The sequence below is a fragment of the Borostomias antarcticus genome (genome assembly GCF_949987555.1).
Source record: "Borostomias antarcticus genome assembly, chromosome: 16".
Taxonomy (NCBI): domain Eukaryota; kingdom Metazoa; phylum Chordata; class Actinopteri; order Stomiiformes; family Stomiidae; genus Borostomias; species Borostomias antarcticus.
The window spans coordinates 20,683,864-20,710,865 of NC_140249.1; the positions used below are offsets into that span (position 1 = coordinate 20,683,864).

The window sequence follows — 27,002 nt, forward strand, 5'->3', positions numbered from 1 at the left end:
CAGTAGATTACAAACAAATCGAGCATGATGGTAATTGTTTTTCTGTGGTGTGTATACAGTGACTGTGCATAGATATGTACTGTACTCTACAGACACACATTGTATAAACACAGGGGATGTACTGCAGAGGGTGTGTGTGTGTGTGTGTGGCTGACCTGTGACCTGCTTGCTCTTGCGCGAGGCCTCAGAGGCCAGGGCGTGCGACACACTCATGATCCTCTCCTGCTGCTGCAGAGCTGAGTCCAGGTCGGTGAAGTCCAGCGGGACGCACGTGCCCGACGACGGATGTATGTTCTGGACACTGACGCACACGCACACACGCACGCACGCACACACACACACACACACACACACACACACAGAGGAGAGCATGAACACTGAGTTCTCATCTGAGCTTATCAATCAGAGACAGAGGAAGAGATCAGGCCTGGGTCAAAACAGATTTTTACAAATACTATGAAATAGCCCCCAGTTTAGTATAAGCCTTACTATGGGACAGTCCGCAGAGTGCATTAGTAATAGAACACTGGTCTATCTATTGGACACATATGACAAGACCAGAATCAACAGTAAAGAACGATGTTGCTATGCTCTGTACGTCGGTGCTACAGTATTCTCACACCTCATTCACCCTGAGGTGGTTTTCGGAAAGATAACCATCCCACACAGTACATCTTTAATGATCGATACTTCTACTGAAAATACACCGAGCGGCCTGTACAGCGAGAAGCACTGCGCGTTGATTCCAGCGGTTACCTGGATTTGACGAGCACGTTTTTGATGCGCGCCACATTGCGCGAGCGTTCCTCCATCTCCTCCCGGCTCAGCGGCTCATCCGGGTCCGACTCCACGTAGCGCTCCGGGATCGGAACCTTCCGCGGCTTGGACAGCTACCGTCCGGGGACAGACCAATCACCATGGAGACTTTACCACCAACTAACCAATTATCATTGAGGGTCACAATGAAATCAACCGGTCAACTTGAGCAAACGTTTTGGGGGTACATGGGACATGGACTATGGACCATGCTCTGTAGTGACAGCATGCCCTGTAAGATCCATCTTTACCTTGTGGGTGGGTGTTATTCTACTACCTTGCTAGTAGGCCTATTGCACTTAGTGTGATAAAGATACAGCTACACTTGCTAGACCTTCATCACACAATGTTTTACTATACATTATGGGCGCAGTCTCCTCACACATTGGTAGTGGTTTTACTTTTAATATGACAGTATATTACCTCACTAGTGCTTGTGGGTGTTGGTTGAATAGGAATAAAGAGAGTGGGTTTGATTCATGGTCAGAACTCGCACCTCACGGCTGATGTCCAGGTCATAATCAAGAGGCTCCAAGTCCACCTCTCTCATGGGCGTGGCTATCACGGTCAACCACTCGTCTGATTGGATCCTCTCCCTCCGTTCGCCACGCCCCTCGTCACTCTGGCCCTCAGCCCCCTGTCTCTCCTCCTCCTCCTGCTGCAGTGGCTGCAAATCAAAGTCCTGCACTGAGTACTGTCTCCACTAGGGGGAGACAAACACCGTAGAAAATTCAAGTTTACCCCAGTTTACCTTTTCTGTCTAAGTGGAGCAGATAACCTTGACAATTGTGCATTTTGTGATAAAAGCATGACATTTCGTACACTTTTTTTTTAAAATTCCAGTTTCTCAGCCATTTCAACAGACCTCTTAACTGTTAACATCCTAAAGGTAGACATCCATACACCATACATGTAGCCTACATGAGCAATTTCAGACCTATCTTGACTTTCGGTTTATTACAAGAAACGTATTATAGGTTTTGCCAAATTATCAATCTGCAGAAAAATCCATCAAGGCAGACTATGGGTTCTTAAGGCAATTTGTTTTCCCCATGAGGAAAGACATTTCATTCATTTCCATTTTTTTGTGTTATTTGACCAAGTCCAGGAAAAGAGTAAGAGTGGAAATAGGGTTCCTACTGTAAATGGCTGCTATGGGAGACATATTGAAAATTAATGGCTGAATATCCCCTTTGGCTAATGTTACCTTTGGCAAATGTTCATGCTTTTATCACACAATGTTTTCCAATCCATTGTTGTGGATTTTCATCCATTTTTAGGGGGTGATATTTTAATATAAGACACTCTTTTTTATTAAGCAGTATTTAAGTCATTTTTCTGTGATGGATTATTTTTTTGTGGTACACTGCAGAGGAAAATACATTTGGAGAACATACTTTAAAAATCTTACTATTCCCTTAAAGGGACAGTTCAAAGACAAATTTTGATTTTTAAGTGAATTTAAGCTCCACATAAGGGCACACAACTACCACTAACCTGTCACCAGGAATTCACAAGATTGAGTAGATTTGAGAATGAACAGAAAGAGAAATCCACTGAAAGATTAATTATACCACCATCAACAACACACACACACACACACACACACACACATACATACTTTCTCTCAATAGGGACCATTTTGTATAGAATGTGTGCCAGAGTGTGTTGAGTGCTTGTCCCAGGCATCAAACCCATACATGCATCATTCCCACTCCCAGTGCCAGAGCTGTAGGTCTGTGAATCCCCCCATGCTTTAGGCAGAACATGCTTTGTTGTGCTGGGTGAACAGAGGACAAACACACGCCCGCCACAAGGGAAGAAGGAGACATGCATACATATTCATCAACCCCCCGCAAATTGGAAAAACAAAGCCAGAAGTGATTCAGAAGCAAAATTCTTTTATTCTCCAGTGCAAATCTCTACATTAGAAAAACAACAAGCGTAAAGGAGGTGTGCGTTGCTTCTGGATTATACAGAGTGAATTCATGATTAGCTGTCCATTTTATGATGCACTCAATTAACTAGCAGCTTCCTTTCCTACTCTCCTTTCATTCTCGCTGATCTGAAAAAGACTGGATGGATGAAAGCAATATGTTGGAAACCCCTCCTTGTCTATTGGTTCGGCTTCGGCCATTTTGCTTACACCTATCCTATCCCTTTATACCCAATTAGGACGGCAGAATAGGATATAGGCCACTTTAAGGTACTCCGACACAAGCCTTCTTTCTGACAGCGGCAGTGGTTAACCACAGTCAAATCAAATGTCTTTATTGTGGATTATAAAAAACACTGTGGTAATAATAAGGATGTAATGTAGCAAAAACCAAATGGCTTAAACAAGTGGCAGGTGGAAACTAAATTGTGGATAGTGAGATTTTAAATGTTCGAGTGAAGAGACCTACAATGAACAAGTACTACAAGCTCTGGCTATAAAGGTGAAGCACCAAAATACTCTAAACTCAGTATCTAGCAGGAGTTGATGAGTTACGTACTGCTCACTCTTACAAGGAACTGATTACAGGAGAGAGGGAAATGTAGTTAGGACTGGTTAGATCATTATACAGTAGATCTCACAGCAATCTGTGTGTTAGATAATATTCAGGAGTTAATATCAAGCCATTACTGTCGTGTGAAATGTTCTAATATGTGGTAATAGCATTTCACCCACTGTCACTATATGAGCCCCCAATCTGACATCTGATTCCCCAGTGGCGTTTCAACAAGCTGTGATTGATTGAGAGAAGTTGGAAAGTCGATTTCTGACAAGACGATGGAATCAAGGGAATGATCATCGAACAAAGGCACTTTGATTTCACTTGCGGAAAAAGGGAGCAGGGATGTTTCTACACAATATGTGCCATCGACGCTGCCCACCTCGATTTCTTCAACCTCGACCGGTAACATTCTACACATTTCAACCCCCACCCCCCAATAATATTAAATCTCTACAAAATATATCATTTTACAAATGTATACTGAAAATATCCCTCAGTAAATAAATAAAAATGTACAGGTACAGGAGTGTAAATGTACATAGGATGTTTTCTTCGTTTTTCTCTGATGATATAGAGGGAGGGAGATTCCCTTCTTCTCTATGGTTCTACATTCAGAAGTGTCAGTGAGGAACCACCGGGGGGCGCTAGCCATGTGGTGAATTCCAGCCCTGCACCTTAAAACATGGGGGCAACTCTGTTACAGTCCGTCTCTAACCAGATACCCCCCCCCCCCCCAGCCCCTCACAGAGACCGCCACCTCAGTCCTACCCCCCTCCACAGCCCCGCCTACTAGCTCAGCCAACCACAGCCAGTCCCACTCTTAGCACGTTAGCGCCGCAGCTAGTGTTAAGATAAACATGTGGGGTGAGAGAGAAAGAGAGAGAGAGAGAGGAGGGGTAGCGTTAGCGTTAGCTGCTCAGCACGTTAGCTCCGCCCGCTAATTAGGAGGTGGGCTCGGGGGCGTGGCAGAAGCGGTGGTAGTCCCTGTGTCTGCTGCTGTGGGCGGGCGGGGGGCGGTAACATACTGGAGCGGGGTCAGCGGAGGAGGGGGGCGGCAGCCGGGAGGAGGAGGAGGAGCGGTGGGCGGAGCCGGGGGCGCCCGCGGCGGCGGCGCCGGAGTAGCGCTCCCCCAGGCTGAGGTTCCTCTTGCGCTCGCGCACCAGCGCCCTCTGGTGTCTCTTCATGCGCTCCAGCTGCTCCTCGGCGCTCATGCGGCCCCGGGGCAGGCTGCCGCCGGCCGGCAGCAGGGGCTGCTGGGAGTCGGAGTACAGGCGCTCCAAGGCACTCTTGGGTCTCTCCTGGGATAGAGAGGGGTGGGAGGCGGGGACGAGGAAGGGATGACGGATCAGGATATGGAAAGAAGAGAAGAGAAGAAGAAGAAGAGAGAGAGAGAGAGAGAAGATGGGGGTAAAAGGACATGGTGTGGTACAGGGAACGATAAAGGAAAGCGAGGTTAGCGGAGTGATGGATGTGACCCCCCCTCGCTACTCACTGTCATTCACACTCGTCGCGTCACACGGACCAACAGAGGCAGCGAGGCGTTACGGGTCCGCTAGACGTTTCGTAACACCATCCTGTCGGTAGCGAGTGTGTGTGGGTGTCGTGTCCGTATGTGCGTCTTATACCGTCTGGTGACTCACCCTCCCTAAGGAGGCCGTTGCTCCTCTCCTCAGGGTCACGTAGGAGGAGATGTTACTGGACTGGTTCAGGGTCAGCCTGGACGACGAGCCAGACGCACCTGAGGGAGACACAGGAAGTACTCGGTCTGCGGGAGGGAGGAGCTTAACTACACAGCACCCACTGAACCCAAGGTGTTCAAAATGGACGCCTCGACAGACCCTGCGTCGGAGATATCAGTATTTTGTGACAGGTTATCTCTTTAACGAGCCAAAGGATTAAATAAATACATTTGCTTATGCTTCACATTAAAATATACAGAGAAGTGTATTTTATTGTTATTGAGCTTGGTGATATTGAAGGGGCGGAGCTGGTTAACAGTGTCATACTACAGTCATGTATTCATCTCTCTGCTGTGTTACCTTTGCTGGGGAGGGTCTGGTAGTCGCCCTCAGAACCCGTGCTGCTGCCTCGACCCATCCCCGGCAGCTCCGGTTCACTCAGGTACGACCGCAACTCAACCTGGAACACCGAGCAGTGACGTTCAGATTACGGTCAAATAACGTTCAGTGATGCACGACTGATTCAGTTACACGTTAAGATGATATGACCGTGACCTCGCTCGAACCCGCAACCTGAATTTGTTCAACGAGAGCACAGTTTGTTGTTCAATGAGAGTTTTATTTACTATTGCAGGATGTTTTTGCGGCGTTGTGTGCTGCTGAACTTCTAAGGGCACAGGGGGCTGTGGTACTGAACGAACCCAACCCTGGTGACAGTGTCCTGACCTTACAGTCTCCGTTGACATGGCCGCTCTCCCTGTCCCTCTTCCTCTCGTCCGACTGGCGCTTCAGGCCCCGTACCGACATGTGTCTGATGACGGACGCTTCTTTGGGGAGGGGCGGCACCACTGGGGGCGTGTCCTCGTAGTCGTAGACGCAGGGCAGGGGCGGTCTGGGCGGGGCGTCGTCCTCAGCCTGCGTCGTTCAGAGTCGGACAGGAAGTCAGAGGCCGCACAGGAAGTCAGAGGCCACACAGGACGTCAGAGGCTCAGTATGCTCACGTTACAGTAAGGAACCAATCAAGGCGTTTACATGATCAACATCTTTGGGACACTTTTATTATTCAGAACTCAACCGGGCCTCGTATAAACTTCCATTTTATACCTCATCTACTGTTATAAACCTCCTAATTTAAAGGGACAGTTCACTCAAATCTCACTGAACTATTCCTTTAAAGCGCAGATCTGTGGACATATACTCACCCATTTTGGCACGGTGTTGAGAGGCAGTGTGTGGGGGGCGGGGCTGGTCTGGAAGCTGCGAGCAGGGGGCGGGACCTTCTCTACTGGGGGCGTGCTGCTCTGGGAAGGCGCTACAGAGTCCGACACTGAAGGCACTAGTTTCCTCTCTGGAAATCCACAAACAACGGCAGATACAGTAAGCACATACGTATACACACGGAAACAGTACTACCTAACTAGTAATACACACAGTTGCTAACACGTGTACAAGTGCGGGCGCGCACACGCGCGGTCACAGCGTTAAAGCTACCTGGGTGGGAGGGGAGTCACATGACCTGGAGGAAGATGGCAGTTTGAAGCGTGAGCTCCCCTTAAAGCCATTGCTAATTTAACAATACACCTACAGTACATTTACCCTCAATAGAAGTTTTTCAAAGTAACATCAAGTGCTTCCTTGTCATGTCAGGAAGTGCTGACTGAGAAAGATTTCCCGATTTTTTCCGGCAACAAGATCTCAGAACCTAGCCAGGTCGAAATGGAAGTCCCAATCCAACATGGCGCTATTACTGACTAAAAGGAAATTCGGTCGGAGCCCGTTTGGACACAATTGACGCCTGACTCGATGATATCGTTTCCTTAGTCTCGTCAATGAAGAGCTCTCTAAACAAATGGGTGCAACACAACGAAACACAGCGAGAAGAAGGACCTCCGAGGTCGAAGACGGCTCTCGAGTATGACGCTCAGCTCTCCGCCATGGAAACAACCATTGATCAGCTCCAATCGAAATGTGACAACCTAGAGAATCGTGGGAAGGCATAAGAATCGAAGAAGGCTGCACTCTCAACATTAAATGGCTCCTAGACCTGCTGGTCCTCCCAGGAGCATACAGCTATTCTTCTGAAGATACCCAGACAAGGAAGCTGTCCTGAGAGCGACGATAGCCAGGAGAGCTGTTGATTTCAATGGGGCCAAACTACGATTCTATCTCTATATCTATCAGCAGCGAGCCTGCAGAAGAGGTGTGAGCGTGAGGGAGTTGCGTGGGCACACTTGTCTATATAAGGTCGCACATTGCATTGTATTTTGTTGCACTGTTTTTTGGTATTTTGTATTTGCACTGTTTTTTGTACTGTTTTGCACTGTCATGTCTTTGCACTGTCCTGTCCTGCACCATGTCCTACATGTCAACAGCATATGTTTTAACTCTTGTCAAATTCCTAGTATGTGTGAACTATATATATATAATAACAGATCTTGAGTCTTGACAGTGCATGTCAGAGCACAAACCAAGCCAAGGAATTGACAATCCTCTGAGACAGGATTGTATTGTGGCACAGATCTTGGGAAAGGTGCAAAAACACTTCCTGCAGCATTGTAGGTCCCAGCGAGCCCAGTGGTCTCCATCATTCATACATGGAAGAAGTTTGGAACCACCAGGACTCTTCCTAGAACTGACCGCCTGGCCAAACTGAGCAACCAGGGGAAAAGGGCCTTGGTCAGGGAGGTGACCAAGAACCCGATGGTCACCTCTGACAGTTCATTTTGCTTCTTTACAAAATAAATTGAGGACCATAAAGAGACAGGATTGGAGGAGGAGGTATAACGTTTAGAGGAGGGGCATAAACAAATGCCCTATCAAACCAATTGGATCCTGTTGACATGTGCAAGGGCCAAACTTAACCTGGACCATACTGTACAAAGCATGCTGAGAAGTTACAAATTTTCACCATGCAAAAATATTACAAATTTGGCAATAAACCCAGGCTTTTGGCACATCAACTAAAAACAGAACAGAATGAAAAATAGAAAGAAGAAGAAACACTAGTTATAACCCATTACATATTAATATTGCTTTATATGAATTATATGAATCCCTCTACACTTCACAAGATACTGACCCTGATATTATTACTTCCTACTTAGACAAGTCTAAGTCTGACAGGTTGGCCCTGAACAAATCATTCACTCCTGAAGAAGTTTGGGAAATTATCCAGTTAATGCCCACTGGGAAAGCCTCTGGGCTAGACGGCTTTTTGCTTGAATTTGATAAGATTTTCTGTCCAGAGCTAAGCCCAATATTCAGGCCTGCCCTGAGTGATTTGATCAATCATGACTCGATCCCTAAAACATGGAAGATCGCCTCCATTAGTTTACTCTTGAAAAAGGATAAAGATCCCTAGAATGTTCTGACCAATAAACTTGCTCAACATTGATTTCAAGAGTGGCCAAGGTCCTTGCACATCGGCTTGAAACATATTATTAGACCTGACCAAACAGGCTTCGTGAAAAGCAGATACAGTATATCTCTGACATAAAACGGGTCTTGAATATTGTGGATCACCTAAATGGACAGGAAGACCCTGCTATAATTGTGTCCCTTGATGTCTGTAAAACCTTTGATAGGTTTTTTTATGGGCTTTTTTGATTGCCGTTCTTGAGAGAGTGAACCTGGGCCCTAGCTTTATTAAACTAGTTATATTAATGTACTCTGACCCTCTAGCTACTGTTAACATGCAGTAAATGGTCTTATGTCAGATAGATTTTCAGTTGGCAGGGGCTGCGGTCAACGATGCCCCCTTCTATTCTCGTTGGTGATTGAGCCTTCGGGCCAGAAGAACCAATAAGGATATCGCCGGCATATCAATAAAAGATGAAGAATATAAGATTACCCTTTATGCTTCCTTCGGGATCTTCCTTCTTTACATAACCAATCCTGAACCGTTTATTAAGGCAGTACTTGAAGAAATATCTTCATACAGTAGGGTTTTGGGTTATAGAGTTCACATAGGCAAGTCCATGGCCATGCCCCTGAGCATTCCACATGGTACTAATTTAGACATACCTGTACTGTACCTGTTCATCTGGCTACAACAGGCTTCAAATATCTTGGGAGTTTTGTTCCCCTCGACTTTTTGTTCCCCCGAAAAGTTTTGTTTATATTATCTACCCTTGTTTACTGAAATTAAACAGGATCTGTATACTTGGTCCTACCGAATTCATTTTTTGGTAAGATGAATATTTAAAGATGAATATACTCCCTTGCTTACTTTATTTTTTTCAGAATATCCCGTTATTTAGCTCATGCATTTTTCAAGAGAATAAACACTGCTGTCTCTAAATATATGTGGAATAAGAAGAGACCCGGAGTTAAATCCGCTACACTTAATCCTAAGAATATGAGGGGCGCCTCTCTTCCAGATATGCAACTCTATTACAGGTCGGCCAGGTCAAACAGATCCGCTGGTTCTCAGACAGACGTGCTTATACTGTAGGTCAGGATAGAGAGTTGTGCTTGTCATCCAAGGCTGCTCCGGTCCTTACCTTTCATTAACAAAGTCTAAGGGATGAAGTCAATGCATGATAACTTTGTTGTCTATAACACCTTGTCAGCCTGGAGGGACGTTAAGAGATATTTAAATGACCTACTACCTACTGTACTTACTGTAAAGTCCCTACCCTTTCATCCCTATGGTTCTCCATTGCTTTAAACCCAGATTCCCCTAAACAATCTAAATCTATGGGACTCTGACTGGTTGAAAGGCGTTATTGATCTATCTTATCTGCACAAGACAAACTATGCACTGGCACTTCTTCCTATATGGCCACTATATATATTGCACTGAATTTATTTATTTTTGGGGGAATGTGGAATGTGGATGCTTCAATGTCCAAACAAACCCTACTGTCTGGTGTACATGTACAATATAATGGAATGTAACCTTGCAATTTGAAAATGAATAAAACGATAATTACAAAAGGCTACCTGGGTTCTGTACAGAGTCGATGGTGACTGTGTAGTTGGCTTTGCTGGAGCTCAGTCCTGCGATCACATCCTCAATCCTCCAGAGCTCACGCTTCATCTCGGATTTCTCCTTCTGAAGACCAGACACACACACCAGTTTACACACTCACGTACACACACACACACACACACACCCGCGCACATGTACACATTCACATACACACCTTTACACTCTCACGTACACACACACACACACCTTTACAAACTCACATGTAGAGTACACGCACACGCACCCATGTACACATTCACATACACACCTTTACACTCACGTACATACACACACACACACACGTTTACACACTCATGAACACAAACACACCCATTTAAATGCTCATGTACACCTGTTTACTGTACACACTCATGTACAGGTACACACACCCATTTACACACTCATGTACACAGACATCCATTTACAAACACACACAAACACACACACATTTACAAACGTGTTAACACACTAACAGCCATTTACACACTCATGTACACACAAAAGACGATATTTTCTGATGTAGAAAAATAGTGTGGGCAACTAGAAAAGTGAATCTAAAGAGTTCTGTTCTATTCTGGACCTATCCATAGCTGCCGACATCATGGTCTCCAGTCAAGTCTTCATGCTGAATACTGCACGCAGTACCGCGTCCTACCTGTGGGGTGGCGCTGTGGTTGACATGGGCCTGGAGAGCTGTCCTCAGCTGTTCCACAGAACTCTCCAGTCTGCTGTATTCCTCCCAGGCTTTCACCATCACCTACACACACACACACGACACAGCAGCATGACACACACACGCACACACGCACACACACACACACACACACGACACAGCAGCATGACACACACACAGCAGCATGACACACACACACACGCACACGGCAGCATGTCACACACACACACAGTCACTCACCCAATACATTTAATCTCTTTCTCTCTCACACACACGCACACGCACACACACACACACACACACACACACACACACACACACACATACACTGACCGTGGAGGCCCGTGAGATCTCGGCCCTGATGTGCACCACGTCCTCCTGTAGCAGTCTCTGCTGGTAGGCGATCTTCTCAGTGTGGGCCGGCTGGTCCTGGTACTGCTCCATCTGCTGGTGGGACATGGCCAGTACACTCTCCAGCTTGTCCTGGAGGACCCCAGGGGCAAAGGTCAATAGGCTTGTTGAGGTTAGAGTTTGAAGAGGAATGGTAAATGGTAAATGGACTGCACTTATATAGCGCTTTTCCACCTTAGCGGCACTCAAAGCGCTTTACAATGGCCTCTCATTCACCTATTCACACACACATTCACACACACATTCACACACCAATGGCGGTAGCTGCCATGCAAGGTGCTAACCTGCTCATTGGGAGCAATTTTGGGTAAGGTGTCTTGCTCAAGGACACTTCGACATGTGGACAGTCGGAGCTGGGATTCGAACCACTGACCCTTCGATCATTGAACGACCCGCTCTACCAACTGAGCTACAGCCGCCCCCAGTCTAAAGTCAACAACGCCCACCCCTCTGTATTTCTAGGAACCCGTTGATTTTGATTTAATATATTAGAAGATTTGCCAATTAATTTGCTGTTGAGGGTTGGTTGCTTGACAGGAAATGACACATCAAGTGCATTACACACATAACTCACTCCAATCTTGGAGTGAGTCCAATCTACTACAACTTCCTCAGACTTGAACAATGCAAGACACTTCACAAGAGGAAATACTTTCTGTAAATGAAGCTAGCACCTTGTCTTCCTTTAGAGAGCTCATCCTGGCTTCCAGCTCCTTCAGAATTTTGTCCTGCTCACATAGTCGACTCAGTTTCACCTGTAGAGGAAGGCAGGATGTTGTTACAGATGGCCATGCCATCTGTGTGTGTGTGTGTGTGTGTGTGTGTGTGTGTGTGTGTGTGTGTGTGTGTGTGTGTGTATGTGTGTGTGTGTGTGTGTGCTCCTCCATTTGTCCCTCGCACACTTTACTACCTGCGCAATGTCTGTGACCACCTTCTGACCTGTGTTTGTGCGTGTGTATGTGAGAGTGTGCGTGTGTGTTTGTGTGTGTGTATGTGAGTGTGTGAGAGTGTGTGTTTGTGTGTGTTTGTGTGTGTGTATGTGAGTGTGTGAGAGTGTTTGTGTGTGTGTATGTGAGTGTGTGAGAGTGTGTGTGTGCATGTGTATGTGAGTGTGTGAGAGTGTGCGTGCGTGTGTGTGTTTGTGAGTGTGTGAGAGTGTGTGTTTGTGTGTGTGGGAGATGGAGTGTCCCTCACCTCTCCTGTCTCATTAGCTGATAATTATGCAAAGCAAAGTCATTATGTAAAACGGGTACATCCCACGCACCTCTTTTGTCTCAGAAATCTCTGAGCCCAATTAATTAATCCCTGATTAAAAGTGGAACGGTTGGATCAATTCATCATCATCTCTATTTGTACAACTGTCAACTCAAAGTGTATAAAATTACATAGCTGATGTCAACAACTGGTATCTAATGTAATGAAAAGTGTTGCTTTTATGTTATTTCAAAACATATAAAAAATGCAAAACAAAATCATTAAAAAAGTATGTGTGGCTTCTGAAGGCTCTTGAGCTTGATTTGCCATTTTGTTCAATTACTTATTCAACTCATTTGTTCTGCTTCAGAAGTGATATTGTCTTTTGGTCTCATTCATTAAATATTAATCGGAGACAGAAAAAACAGCATTCTCATGAATTCTTTACATGTGACTGTGAAATGAGGAGTTTGGTGTTCAAAGAGCTATGAGTTCAGTACTGTATGTTAGATTGTGAAATCCCTGCATGTGCATTTTAATCCTGAAGAGGAGGTAAATGGAGCTTCTACTGTATGTTGCTTCCCAGATTATTCTATTCCACAAAGGCCTACTGGCTCAACAGCGTAGCTACTCACTTCATCACCTCCTTCAGCAAACGTTTGAAACTAAAGCTTCCTGGGAGTTAGACATTCTATATAGAAATTCTAAAAGTTGAGCGTCCCGATACGGGCAGTATCGTCGGTACTCACGTCCACATCGCTTTCCGCCACCTTGACGGGTTTCCCAGCTTCTTTCACCGTCTGACCTCCGACGACCTGCTGGATCAAGGCGTTACAAAGAGCGGTGTTCAGTTATGCTTGTGTGGACACTGACTGCCAAAGGCTGCTCTGGAATATGGGAATGCCACATGAAAGCACACTGGGAGACCAACCATGAAACGACACACGGTACTTTGACAATTTGCGTGGTCTCATGAGATCGAGTGGGTTTTGCACCAAAGGAAACAGCTCACCGGGTGAATCCTACTCATAGCCATGCTGACAAAGAAGCCCGGAACTGTACCACAAAAAAACAGAACTACAAAATGAATCAGAAATAAAACGTTTACAAGATGGCCGCTCCTTCCAATAGTCCCAGCATCGGAAAAAAAACATAGTTTGAAACATCTTCTTGTTTGAGGTCTGAAGATAGTACGCTGAATCAAATGTGTCCATGTGACCCCGCAGGGCTGAACTGGGTTTATATCAAGGTTACAAGGTTACATCATGGTACAGGCAGCTGGCTTTTCAACCACCGGACCACAGTCACAGCACATGCACTGCTGAGCCCTCCCATGCCTGCCGCTCCATCACGCCAGGATGGACGCGCAGGGGATCGAAGGGGCACGGGGCCAATGCCATGCCGGGGCCCCCACACACACAGTCACAGGCACAGACAGTGTTGGGCAATGGGATGTTCTCACATACATGTACGCACAACACGCACGCACACACGTACGCACAACACGCACACACACACACACTGTGTGCCCGGTGCTTACGTTCCATAGGGACCTGAGAGGCCCAGCAGTGCAGTGCAGTAGTAAACTGTGAACCATGAGGACCAAGGGTTCTATAGCTTTGATCTGTTTCAGATGGAGACAGAGAGCTGCGGTCACAAAATGGCCGCCACTAAAAGCACGCGACCGCTTCAGCAAACCGACGGTACAACTCTACAACGGTAGAATTTGTGAATGCTTGTATTTCTGATCCCCTTTCTGAAGTTTGGTATTTCACCATCTAAACAGACATACACACACACACACACACACACACACACACACACGACACCTGCTGACCCCCCGTTTCTCATACTAAGATCTTCTCTTTGAGAAATGAGCAGTAAGTGAGTAGGAAAGTGAGTGTGTTAGTGTGAGGACTGGGACTAAGCGTTAGGCCTACGTGTCGCTCTGAAAAGGAGGAGAGAGGGAATACAGAGGGGAGGAGAAGAGGAATAGAAGAGAAGTGATCCACAGTTCCCACCTTTAGGTCCAGGTACTCCAGGTCCTTCTTCAGTTGCAGGTAGGTATCGTCCGCCTTCAGGGTGGAGTGGAAAGATGGATGAGTACGGATCTAAAGATGGATGAGTACGGATCTAAAGATGGATGAGTACGGATCTAAAGATGGATGAGTACGGATCTATAGTCTATAGTATCGGCTTGGCTAAACATAAGCCTATTCAAACGTCATAATATATTATGGATTGAGAGTAATACCATTGGTAATAAGTGATGTTGACACTGAAATCAAAAAGGAGTCATGCGATTTGTAAGTCGTTTGCAATCATAGGCCATCTGTTAAGATTGTTAGATGTGACTCATAAACAGGGAAGAAAGTTAAACATAAACAAAGGTCAGGTTTAGGCATCTTCCAAAGCCTGCAGCTGCATACTGTATACACATGCACACACACACACAAACACACACACGTGTGTGCACACACACACACAAACGCACTTATTCATACTTAAAGTACAGTATACATTTCTAAATGAGCACTCAATAGGCAGTGTACTGGCTCTAGGCTACTTCATGCCAGACACTGTGGGACTACAGTATGCGGCAGGCACATACAAAATAGAATAATAACAGAATAAGCAGCATCTTCCAAGATCACAAGCCAAATAATAGCTTTTCTTAGAAGCAAACTCCCATCACACTATGCCAAAGAAACTTCCAAAAATGCCATGAAATGAGGGAGACACACATTCCAGCCCAGTCTCATCCAAAAAAGCGCCCAAAGCAAACTCCCATCTACTGTCAAGCAGTCAGCCAAGCATGAGATGTCGTGATGGATGCTAACTTGTATAGCACAACCACATGCTAATATACAGAGTAGCTAGCATTACATGCTAACCATCGCTACATACAAGCCTAGCAGAGCGAGGTGCAACCACATCTACAGACCGCAATGGTCTAAAAGGACAAATGGGTCTCGATGAGGTTAGCCAGAATAATGCTAATGCTCACATTCAGTAGCCATGCCCAGGGCTAGCTCACAACTTCACTGACTAGTACCACGGAGCTAGCAGGCGGGCAAGCAGCTAGGCTAACTGGGGGCCCCAACCTGGGAGTAGCAGGGGCCTGTGGGGCCGGGGTGGTGACCCGGAGAGGGCCCAGTGGCGAGGTAGGGGTTGGTGATGGTGTTGCTGTTGGTGCGGAAGTAGGGGGCTGTGGGGCTGTTGAGCTGCTGGAGCTGGGCTAGCGTGTGGAGACGCGCGTTAGCCATCTTAGCCTGGTGTCTCCGGAGCTGAATGAGGAGGAGGGTGAGCTCCTCAGGCTGTTTCCCCCACATAAATGAATAGACAGATAGCACTACTTGGCTCAATTCAGTCAATTACATCTACAAATTCAATGATTTTGGATGTGAATTCAAATTGTAATTCATTAGGGGAAAAAGTCATTTTGGAGGCCTTTCATTTTAAGAAAGATTTTTGTGGTTGTATTTTTGTTTGTATTTCAGCTACTCAATCTAAAAATTCAAACCACTTCCTGAAATAATTGATTTGAAACTGAATTGACCTTGGCCGGATAGATGGTAAAACAAATGCTGTATCCACGGTGTGTAGATACAGCAGGGCTAACAGGGCTCAAAAAGAAGAATCAATTATTACTCATCATAGTGAGGCGAAGTAACAGGCCATTTCCTTAATGCAATCTCTACCTCATTTCATGTTGTGATATGAACTCTTCTATACCTTGTGTCATTGGTCTACATGTCGGCTTACTGTAACTAGTTTAGCTTAGATATCTACCAGTTCAACAGGTGGCTGACTTAAGATTCATTCAGCTTTTAAACAAAGTGAATGTGTGTACTGCTCTCTGTAAAGCGCATTGTGTTGCCTCTGTGCATGAAATGTGCTATACAAATAAAGTTTGATTTGATTTGATACTGTGTGTTTGAGTGTGTGTGCACCTTACCGTTTTCCCGTGAAGGCTGGGAGCGCTGACTGTGTGTGTGATGTACCCGGAGGGAAGGATGGACCGTCTCTCTATAGTAGCAGACTGGGCACACACACACACACACACACACACACACACACAGACAAAGACAGACACAGACGCACACCACACACACACGCACACACACACACACCACACATACACTCTACAGTTTAATAGCCTTTTCAGCTGCCATCACTAAACTCAAAGATCGAACAAAGATCGACTATCACTATACTCATGAAATTTTCCAACACCATTTCTGAATTAAAATTGATTGATTGATTTTGTTTGTGTGAATATTCACAAGCAGTATAATAGATATCTACAGTAGGGTAGTATGCAATAGTGGACTGGTTGCCTTAAGGAATTGCCATTGTCATAGGCTACTGTATAAAGCAACCATTCAGATTACCGGAGCACAGGTCGTACTGGGTGCCACAGACAGTCTGTCACTACTAAAGCGTCTGGTTGGACCTTTCTGTTTCACAATAAGGCTTACAGAAGTAGAAACCGTTGGCTCTCTGAGCCTTGAGAGGACACACATCAGAGGAGAGCAGAGAGGAGCGCAGACTCACTTCAGTTACTGTTTGGGAATTAAAATTCCCATCATGACTCATAACACCATCTCAGCACGAAACCTCAGCTAGAACTTTCTGAGATCAAAGTACAGGCTCCCTAGTGTCCCTCCAGTCCAGATTTATTTGGTGAGAGGTTCAGTCTCACAGTGTGCAAAAACCTGAACGAACGATGAATCATTTACCCAGATAGAGATGTACAGAAAATTCATAAAGTTAAAGGTCTTGCCTGATGTAGCTGGAGGCGAGTATGTTAGGCGCTGTGATGATGCTGTGACTGTCTTACCTTCAGCAGCTGAGACTTGGCCCTGCGAGGAGAGCTGGACAGCAGTCCGTCCAGAACCGACCGTTCCCCCTGGGGCATGACCGTGAGGCGCTCCGCGGGCGTGTGCGGCCGCCGCGGGGGCGACAAGGCCCGCCCGTAGCCCGGCGGGGGTCCCGGGGGCGGGATGTCGGAGGGCGAGGGGGGCACCGACACGCAGCGGGACGCCTCCGAGGAGGCCCGGGGAGCGGAGGGGGGCACGGTGGAGGGGGGCCGCGGGCCGAAGGGGTAGTCCGGGGCGGGCGTGTACAGGGGGGCGGTGGGGCTGCCGTGGCGGAACTGGTGGCGCTGCTGCCACTCGTAGAGCTGCCACACGGTGGTGCCCCCCGCCGCCACGCCCTCCCTGGGCAGGGTGCCCGTCTTGGGGTCCGGGTGGAGGCGGAAGTGGCTGAGCCGGTCCTGGGCGTACTTATACTCGCCGTGGCGGGCTGCGGTAGGGGGGCTATGGCGAGGGGTCTTTGGCAAGGTCTGGTAGACCTCCACGGTGCTGAACTTGGGCTGGGTCGGGGGGCTGTGGCGAGGGAGGGTGCCCTCTCTAGAGGGCGGCCTGGGAGGAGACCGAGAGGAAATGGATGAGAGAGTTTGGAACAGATCTATCGTTTTTGTTTTGTTTTAATCACAGAGATTCTGTTAATCTCATCAGGATTTTCCAGGATTCGGAATTCAAGGATGTTTATTTGTTTACATGTACAAGATACAGGAACCATGTACAATGAATCACTACTCATGTTCTAGCTACCATGGAACACTAGAGAGAAATGTGTTGCTTTCATTATTATACAGTATACACTAGTATAGCAAATAATATACGACATTTTGTGTCTTGTTATGATTATCCAGTGACCTACCCTTTATCTGTCCTCTGTACCTTCACCCAGTGCTCCACCTGCTCGAAGGCGTTCCTCTGGGCGCTCCTATGCACCTGCCTGTGGCCGTCCATAGGGGGCAGTGTGGCCCTCTGGTAGGTCCCTGCCCCTATCCCGTTGGGCTCTAGCATGGGCGTGGGGATCATGCCGTTCCTCAGACAGCCACCAGGGGGCAGCGTGGAGGCGGCGCGAGACGGGGCGCGAGACGACGCCGCGGAGACGGAGGACGAGGCCAATTCGAGAGGGAGGTGTGGCGTGGGGTCGGACGGGGGGGCGTCCATGTCGACCCTCCCACCGGCGGGGATCTCCACGGGGGGCGGGGAGTCGGTCCGGACGCCGCAGGGCTCCTCCGCGTCTCGGTGGATCTCGGCGGGTTCCGGGACCGCCGCGCCGGCGGGGAGGGGGTCGGCCGGCTCGGGGGAGGTCTCGGCGTGGTTGGCGGTGACGTGGTTGGTGGTCTGCGAGACCGCCGGGAGCTCCGATGTGTCGGACTTCTCTGACTTCTGACTGTCTGACAGCCTGGGAGGGAGACGGGACACCGAGAGAATACCAATGCTTTAGTTTCCTTCATCCCAAATCTCTCATTCATTAAACTCTCTTCGTGTATCTCTCACTCTCTCCCTCCCTCCCTCCCTCCCTCTCCCTCTCCCTCTCTCCCTCCCTCTCTCTTTCCCAGGATAAACTAGCATCATCAGTTATTCTGACAGCTGATTTTTCTCAAAGGATCTCAAAAGAGCCTCTTACGTATCATCGGCAATTAGTCATTCATTATTAAATTCCATCATCTAGCCGACTGTGACCTAAATTGAAGATTTCCAGGCTGCTATGATTTGAGCTTTTCTGTTGATCTGTGACTGTCTCATGGCCTGACTAATACTGAAATGCATAATGACCTTGTAAAGACATGGGGGACAAGGCCCTCATCTACAGGCATATTATACCGCCATCTAGAAATTGAGTTGGTTAGCCTTAGCATAGTCGAGCCTCATGGGTTAATCAAGATTGATTGGCGTATCATTATCGTAGCCTCTTGGTTTATTCATTCTAGGCTGGTTAGCGTAGCATTAGCCTAGCACCTTGGGTGTCTCTATGATGATTAGCGTAGCGTTAGCCTAGCCTCTTGGGTTTCTCCAGCTAATGGAACTGACAGCCACCGCCGCCTGAAACAAATAGCTGAGGGTGGATGAAGGCTGACTGGGAAATCTCAGCTGATAGACGCCATCACTTCTCCTGACTGACATATGAATAATGGATGGACGTGTCTCGTCTCATTCTTCAAAGAAAGAGCACTTTACAACTTTCTATGGTGAATTGGTTAGCTACACACACACGCGCACAAACACACACACGCACACACACACGTTTCTTACATCTTATCCATCACTCCATGTCTTTGTCTCCCCCCTCTCCTCTGCTCTGTCATGCATTATGTTGACACTGGCAGTCACACACACACACACACACTCATGTACTATAGGACAACGTGCAGGATGTTAGATCTGCATTAATATAATAATTAATAAGGCTCTTATGTGAAGTCAAGATTTTGACTGAATTTTTGTGTGAATTCAACACACACACTCTCTTTGTCAGTGACACTCAAGACTCAAGATCTATTTATAGCCATGTATATGGTTCACACATACTAAGAATTTGACTAGGGTTAAGGCATACACTGTTGTAGATGACATAGGACAGGGTGCAGGACAGGACAGGACAGGGTGCAGGACAGGACAGGACAGGACAGGGTGCAGGACAGGACAGGACAGGGTGCAGGACAGGACAGGACAGGACAGGACAGGACAGGACAGGACAGGACAGGACAGGACAGGACAGGACAGGACAGGACAGGATGGGAGAGGTCGGCCATGATCGTATCGGTCCGTTTAGGGTCCTGACGACATGTACAGTATTTGGACAGTGGCATGGTGTACAGTAGTGAGGCTACCTGTCGCGCTTGCGTAGTGTGTGTTATGGCAGGTAGCACAGATCTGACAGGGAGGTCAGATTCCTCCACTCTGCTGGTCACACACACTGTCTGTCTGTCTGTCTGTCTGTATCTCTGTCTCTCACTGTCTGTCTGTCTGTCTGTCTGTCTGTCTGTCTGTCTGTCTGTCTGTCTGTCTGTCTGTCTGTCTGTCTGTATCTCCGTCTCTCACTGTCTGTCTGTCTGTCTGTCTGTCTGTCTGCCTGTCTGTATCTCTGTCTCTCACTGTCTGTCTGTCTGTCTGTCTCTCACTGTCTGTCTGTCTGTATCTCTGTCTCTCACTGTCTGTATCTCTGTCTCTCACTGTCTGTCTGTCTGTCTGTCTGTCTGTCTGTCTCTCACTGTCTGTCTGTATCTCTGTCTCTTACTGTCTGTCTGTCTGTCTGTTTTTTGTCTGTCTGTGTGTGTCTTTCTTTCTTTCCTTCTTTCTTTCTTTCTTTCTTTTTCTTTCTTTCTTTCTTTCTTTCTTTCTTTCTTTCTTTCTTTCTTTCTTTCTTTCTTTCTTTCTTTCTTTTTTTTTCTTTCTTTCTTTCTTTCTTTCTTTCTTTCTTTCTCTTTCTTTCTTTCTTTCTTTCTCTCTATTAAATTGCTTCTCTTTTCTGTCAGTCACCTACAGTAGCATCTCCCCATCACGCTCAGCATGGAATCTGGTCAGATGTCTGAGCCTGAGTATACAGTAGTCCACTAATGTGTGTGTGTGTGTGTGTTTGGGAGAGTGGCCAATGCCACGCCCCTGCACCAATGTAACCTGAGAACATAGGTGACGGGCAAAACAATGGAACAAGACTGGCACACACACACACACACACACGTGCACACACACAAACACACGCACACACACAAACACACGCACACACACACCTCCAGAGACCACACCCTGTCTGTCTGCAATGCTAATCAAGGAGACCAACCAGCTGAAGGAAAATCATTACAGCCTTTAGACTCAGACAGGGAGGAGCAAAAACACCCTAACAGTCTTTCGCTGGGATAACACACGTGGACACACACACACACACACACACACACACACACACACACACACACACCTGCACATGTGCACACACTCTCTACCAAGTTTTCTCCCATACTGGACTGATAATAAACACTATTACAGAGAGAGAGAGAGAGAGAGAGAGAGGGAGAGAGGGAGAGAGAGAGAGAGAGAGGAGAGAGAGATAGGGAGAGAGAGAGAGAGAGAGAGAGAGGGAGAGAGTGAGAGAGAGAGAGAGAGAGAGAGAGATAGGGAGAGAGAGAGAGAGAGAGAGAGAGAGAGACCAGTACCTCTTGAGCATGGCCGTGTGGTTCTGCATGAGGGCCGCCTGGTTCATGGCCCTCACCCAGCCACTCATGTCCTCCTGGGTGTCGGCGCTGAAGAAGTACGTCCTCATGCCCCCGTGCTCCGCCTGAGAGCCAATCACAGAGCTCCGGTTGTAAATGTACGAGCGCATGCCCGTGTGGCTGGCCTATGGGGAGAGAGAGAGGGGGGTGGGTCAGAGAGTTGACAGACGAGGGGTTAATAGGGCCACAGTTGGGGAGAGTCGCTGTCTTAAAGAGAGATGCCGGTTGGTAGGGCACACTTGAGCACTACCCAATAGAAAGACAGATACATCAACGCTAGCCCACACAAAAGAGTCAGCCAATACAGCCAATACAATCAGTAGAGATGTCCAGACGATACGCACACACACGTATAGACCAACCAATAGAAAGACAGGTAGACATCAGCACCAGCCAAAGAAGCCACATAGAAATGTACTCAGCCAATAGAGGAACAGACACATCAGTACGGACCAATAGAAACAGAGTTTGCATGAGTGACAGAAGAGTAACTGCAAACGCTCCAATTCCAACCCACGACAGGGAGCAGTTTGACTGATCAATAAAAGGTACTGGAGAACTACTGTACACAGAACTCTAACAAGGGAAGTTCTATCTCCTATATTTCAATAAATAGATTTTCTCTGTGATTTTCTTTCAATGAAAATGTTTCATTCAATGACAAAGCTATTACACCAAGCTCAGCTGGCTCACTGTACTGTACTGTACTACAGTACCAAGGCAGTTACTCTGGCAATAACACACGACATCATCAATTCATCATCCTTGTGTAACTAACAAGTCATCGAATGTGCTTTGTTTTCTATCACAGCAAAATGTACTACTTCCTTTCATGGTTTTAGGACAGGAAATAAGCGGGCAGATCTGCCAGACAGCCGAGGCGTGCAAATGATAATTAAAACACTAATTCTCTCCATCCTCAATGTGTTCATTAAATATGTATGCAGAGTAATAAACCTAGCAGAGGTGTGTAAGAGCTGATAATATATCAACAACAATGCATTTTGTAATAACTGGTCGATAATGTAAGAAAATGCTGAGCGAAGAACGTACAAACTTTTTGCGCATATTGTAATAACATTTTCCATCAGTTATTACATTATAAAGTGAGCAAAATATTTTTCTCCTAATAGTGTAATTATTTTATTGCATTATAGAGTGAGAAAATCATTATTGATTATGGATTAAATGGGTAATTGCTTCACGATAGTCTTGTAAAACAAAGTCACTTTTGATATAATTCCAGACCCTAAATGTATGCTACCTGTAGGCTAAACTAAGGCTTGAATTCGTCAGCCTGTGACTACTTTTTTTGTCCCATGCCCTGGACGAAGTTGTTACATCATCAGCTCTTTCAAGGTGTCTGGTAGTGGAGGAATGAGGGGGACTGTATGTATGACTGTATTTTTGTGTGATTTTTGGGTGGTTATCATTTTTTAATGTCAGATTTTTCTGATTTCCACATCTTCTACATGCAGGGCTTTGAGGGTTGGGGCTGAGGTATGGTTAGTAGCAAACCTAGATAACCTTCACAGCAGTACACACACACACACACACACACACAGACACACACGCACGCACACACACACACACACACACACACACTACGCTACACTACAGTTTGGCTGAGTGTAAGCCTCTTAGCCCCAGGTTGTCTTGGGTAAAGGTCAGGCCAGAAGGCCGTCTCTGGCTCAGCCTCCTGGGGTGCCTTTAAATCTGCTCGCTTTTTTGACATTCACACACACACACACACACACACACACACACACACAAATATCTGCCAATGTGTTTCTGTTGGTATCAAATCCCCTGTCCCCTTCACTACTACTATATCTCTTTGACCCTAAACATTACCATTCTTTTTGACCCCCCCCCCCCCTTCCACACACACACACACACACACACACACACACACACACACACACACACACACAACCACAAAAACAGCCCCTAAATGTAGCCCCTCTCTCTTAGGCAGGAATGCTGAGTGGCACATTATTCATGTGTGTGTGTGACCGTCACACCTGCACGCTGCTCACCCAGGGACGATTCTCTCTCTTCCTCTCTCCCCTTTCACTCACTCCCTCCCCACAGCGCATCCATCTCCCTTCCATTCCGCTGAAAACCTCATCCTTCCTCCATCCCCTCCCCCCCCTCCCTCTCTCCGTCCCTTATCACCCCTCCATCCCTAAACTGAAAATAGCTCCCACTTGCAGGCAGGGTGGCTAACAATAGCAGCAGTCCAGCTCCCCTCTCCAGCCTCGGCCCCAGACCTCTCAGACCCCCGGGGGTCTATCTATCTCTGTCTAGAGGCCCCGGCCCGATAACCCCAAAACACACACACCCTAATACCGTCTACACACACACATAAACCTGTAGGAGAATGGGCGACTCCAAAACAATGAGCTACAGGAGTTGTGCCGTTGTGATATATTCCTGATACAAGAAATCTGAATAGAGACTATCCTGTTTTGGACTAAATGTTGCTGTAGGTTATTTCCAACTGCCAGAATTCACCGTTTGAGAAATGGAACCTCCACAAAGTGCATGCTGGGTACGACACACAGAGAGAGCAGCACATAGAAGAGAGAGGCCAAATATGTTTACAGAGAGTCTTAAGACGAAGAAGATTATAGGAATAGAGGATACAACAGGTAATATGGCAGACCACAACTACATGAGCTAAAGACGCACACACCACTCTCCAGCATGCTGCAAAACAGAAGGAATATATACGCAGAAATTGTATATATTCTCATTAAACTTAAATGTCAGACCAAACCACACTAAAATGGTGAATGAGGTGTGAAAGCGGTTACTCGTGTTAAAGATGAATGGTCGAGAGGTCAGTACCTATTTATGACAGGACGGTGCACTTGTGTCTCATTGGGCGACCTCACACACTCACAGGGGTCCAAGCGAGGGCAGCCCACCAATGGGAACAAGAAAGGGTACAGAGTTGAGCGAATAGGGGACAAGGGGAGGGTCTCCAAGCCAGAGCCGGTTTGGTTGTGTCGTGATGGGAGGTGGGTGTCTAACCTTGGATATTTCTAGGGGTGACATAGTTAGGTCGGGAATGTCTATTTCAGGAGATGGTTGCAATGCAAATGACTAGTGACATGAATAGTGTGTGTGCGCGTAAGAACCCTCACACACTCTCTCACACGCAAACACAAACGCACGCGCACACACACAAACCGACAAGCTCTACTACATGTAGGTCCATGGGGGAGTCTTGATAGATTGGGCGGGTTTCCCAGTGTGCTACTTAATATCCTGATCAGAGATTAGAGGGGATTACTAAAACATTTCACTGAACTGAACCAGCCTAGATCTGGAGTTGAATCTGAACAGTTAACGCCACAATATACAACATACTTTCCAGTTTGAGGACTTTTCCAGTTAGGGAATATGGCTTTAATGCGAGCCTTTCTCATGGCACAAACAAGAGAAGGCTAAAACGGTGGTCTGGCAAGGGTAGCACACAAACATTGAATCAACGTTGAACCATTGTCGTGAAAGGTGAGAAGGTGGATGAGAAAAGGTTGTGGGAACGTTGTGGTTCTCTCACAACTAGAGTATATATCATACTACCAGCAAGGTTCTATTGCAGTCCCGGAGTGAGTGGGACTGAAACCTGAAACCTGCTCCATTGACCGCGTGTGTCAACAGAGGCTGGAGGAGGAGAGGAAGACACAGGCATCCTGGTCCCAGGGGGATGGAACTACTAGCAGGGGACTTTACAGGAGGATATGGGCCCCATCCAGACTATGACTGATAGATAGTAATAACCCCAAGTCTGCTCAAGGCTGAGGTGTTGATCTCTGGCCTAAAGCCTGGTACACGTACAGCTGAGACTGTGTTAAGCAGTTTGGAACAACATGTTATTGGTTTGTGACTGCCAATTTCAAATGTCGAAAGTTTAACAAGTCAAATCTTGTGGAAGGACTCACGGCGAGAAGGACTATGAATTCTGAACTCGAGGCGACAGACTTCTTTGCAGAAAAGTGAACGTTATTGACAAACGTTGTCATACTGTACAGACATAACAACAGGTGGCATGTTGGTGTTTGATTAGGGAGAAATAACAGAGTAGCCAATAAGAGGGACAGATTCATGTAGCAAAATGTCAATTTGAACTGAAAGTGAAATTGAACTTAAACTGGTACGCATTGAAAGCAACCAAAATGTGTGAAAACTCATTTTCATAAAGAAAACATCAGCATCTTATCACATCTTTTGAATAAACAAACATGAGCCAGAAACATAATACACGAAAACATGAAGCGTAACTGTAAAATCACGTAGGAACGATCAAATCCAGTACATAAGAAGGTGAAGTGAGGGCTGTACCTTGAAAGCATACTTGCGGCTGATGTGGTCGTCTGGTTCCACAGGGGAAATGACATAGCTGGGTAGAGGAATACTACCCAGGACTGACTCCTCCCTGCTGTCTGGAGAGAGAGAGAGAGAGAAAGAGAGAGAGAGGGAGAGATAGAGGGGGGGGGGGGGGGGGGAAAGGAGAGAGAGAGAGAGGGGGAGGAGAGAGAGAGAGAGACAGGGAGAGTGAGGGAGAGAGGAAAGGAGGGGGAGAGAGAGAGAAAAACAAAGAGAAAGAGGGAGAATAATACAGAAAGTGAGTATGAGAGTGGTCAAGATAGTGTGTGTGCGCGGATGTGTTTAGTTGTGTGTGTGTGTGTGTGTGTGTGTGTGTGTGTGTGTGTGTGTGTGTGTGTGTGTGTGTGTGTGTGTGTGTGTGTGTGTGTGTGTGTGTGTGTGTGAAAGAGAGGGCGGTTACTCACCACCCACAAATATCTGCCCCCACCTACACCACTATTAACCTCCCCGCCCCTTACAACTACCAGCCAACTACTAACCCCTCCATGGCATCAGTATCATGCCACTATGTGCCCCTCTGACACGGCCCCCACTCCTGTCTTAATTAGTTCACACCTCTAAATATATAGAGAGGACCTCTCATGAAATAAGTTTTTTTCCCCCCAGTGGACATTGTGACAGCATGCTAGAATGTGTGTGTAAGTGTGTGTGTGTGTGGGGGGGGGGTGTGGGTGTATATGTGTGTACATGCCTGTCGTTGAGAATTAGTGCCTATCCTTGTCATTGTGTGTGTGTTATGATAGCACAAGAATGTGCCAGTGTGTGTGTGTGTGTGCGTGTGTGTGTGTGTGTGTGTGTGCGTTTGAGCCGGGCAGTGGAGTGTTTTGTTGATAGGTGATAAGGCTGGGCCTGGATTAAAGAGTAATTGGTTAAAAATAATCCAAGGAGTTTTGAAGGAGACATTCCCCACATCAAGCTCTTTTATCTGCTCCCTCACACACACGCACGCACACACACACACGCACTCTGGTACACACATGCATGCACACACACGCACGCACGCACACTGGTACACACACACGCACGCACACTGGTACACACACACACACACACACACACACACACCACACACACACACACACCACACACACACACACACACACACACACACACAGGGGATGGAAGACCAGACCACACTGGGACAATGAGGATAAATGACATCCTATCAGATCAAGGGGTGTGTGATGCAACATGACCACATTTAAATCAGCCAATGGACTATAGGAGGGGAGAGAGAGGGGGGTTAGAGAGAGAGGGGGAGGGTCCTATAGAGACAGAGAGGGGGGAGATA

The 27,002-nt window shown here is 46.9% G+C and overlaps 1 protein-coding gene across 8 annotated transcripts in view; it reads right to left on the reverse strand.

Annotated features, from left to right (window-relative positions):
• The window catches only part of plekha7a (pleckstrin homology domain containing, family A member 7a), a 99,240-nt gene that overhangs the window by 2,984 nt on the left and 69,254 nt on the right, over positions 1 to 27,002 (reverse strand). For 2 of the 8 annotated variants that reach the window (XM_084450686.1, XM_084450691.1), the window contains 20 exons: positions 25,667 to 25,767; positions 21,257 to 21,438; positions 17,971 to 18,507; positions 17,087 to 17,669; positions 16,202 to 16,285; positions 14,265 to 14,318; positions 13,784 to 13,867; positions 12,993 to 13,061; positions 11,724 to 11,804; positions 10,972 to 11,121; positions 10,621 to 10,722; positions 9,938 to 10,049; positions 6,196 to 6,341; positions 5,720 to 5,908; positions 5,354 to 5,453; positions 4,955 to 5,052; positions 4,340 to 4,612; positions 1,313 to 1,483; positions 757 to 890; positions 156 to 301 (listed from right to left, as the gene is read on the reverse strand). In XM_084450686.1, coding sequence (XP_084306812.1) covers positions 156 to 301; positions 757 to 890; positions 1,313 to 1,483; positions 4,340 to 4,612; positions 4,955 to 5,052; positions 5,354 to 5,453; positions 5,720 to 5,908; positions 6,196 to 6,341; positions 9,938 to 10,049; positions 10,621 to 10,722; positions 10,972 to 11,121; positions 11,724 to 11,804; positions 12,993 to 13,061; positions 13,784 to 13,867; positions 14,265 to 14,318; positions 16,202 to 16,285; positions 17,087 to 17,669; positions 17,971 to 18,507; positions 21,257 to 21,438; positions 25,667 to 25,767 — 3,396 coding nt within the window. Of the gene's footprint in view, positions 1 to 155; positions 302 to 756; positions 891 to 1,239; positions 1,484 to 4,339; positions 4,613 to 4,954; positions 5,053 to 5,353; positions 5,454 to 5,719; positions 5,909 to 6,195; positions 6,342 to 9,937; positions 10,050 to 10,620; positions 10,723 to 10,971; positions 11,122 to 11,723; positions 11,805 to 12,992; positions 13,062 to 13,783; positions 13,868 to 14,264; positions 14,319 to 16,201; positions 16,286 to 17,086; positions 17,670 to 17,970; positions 18,508 to 21,256; positions 21,439 to 25,666; positions 25,768 to 27,002 lie in introns of those variants that run through there. The other 6 variants (XM_084450688.1, XM_084450687.1, XM_084450693.1 and 3 more) reach the window with 6 other exon arrangements.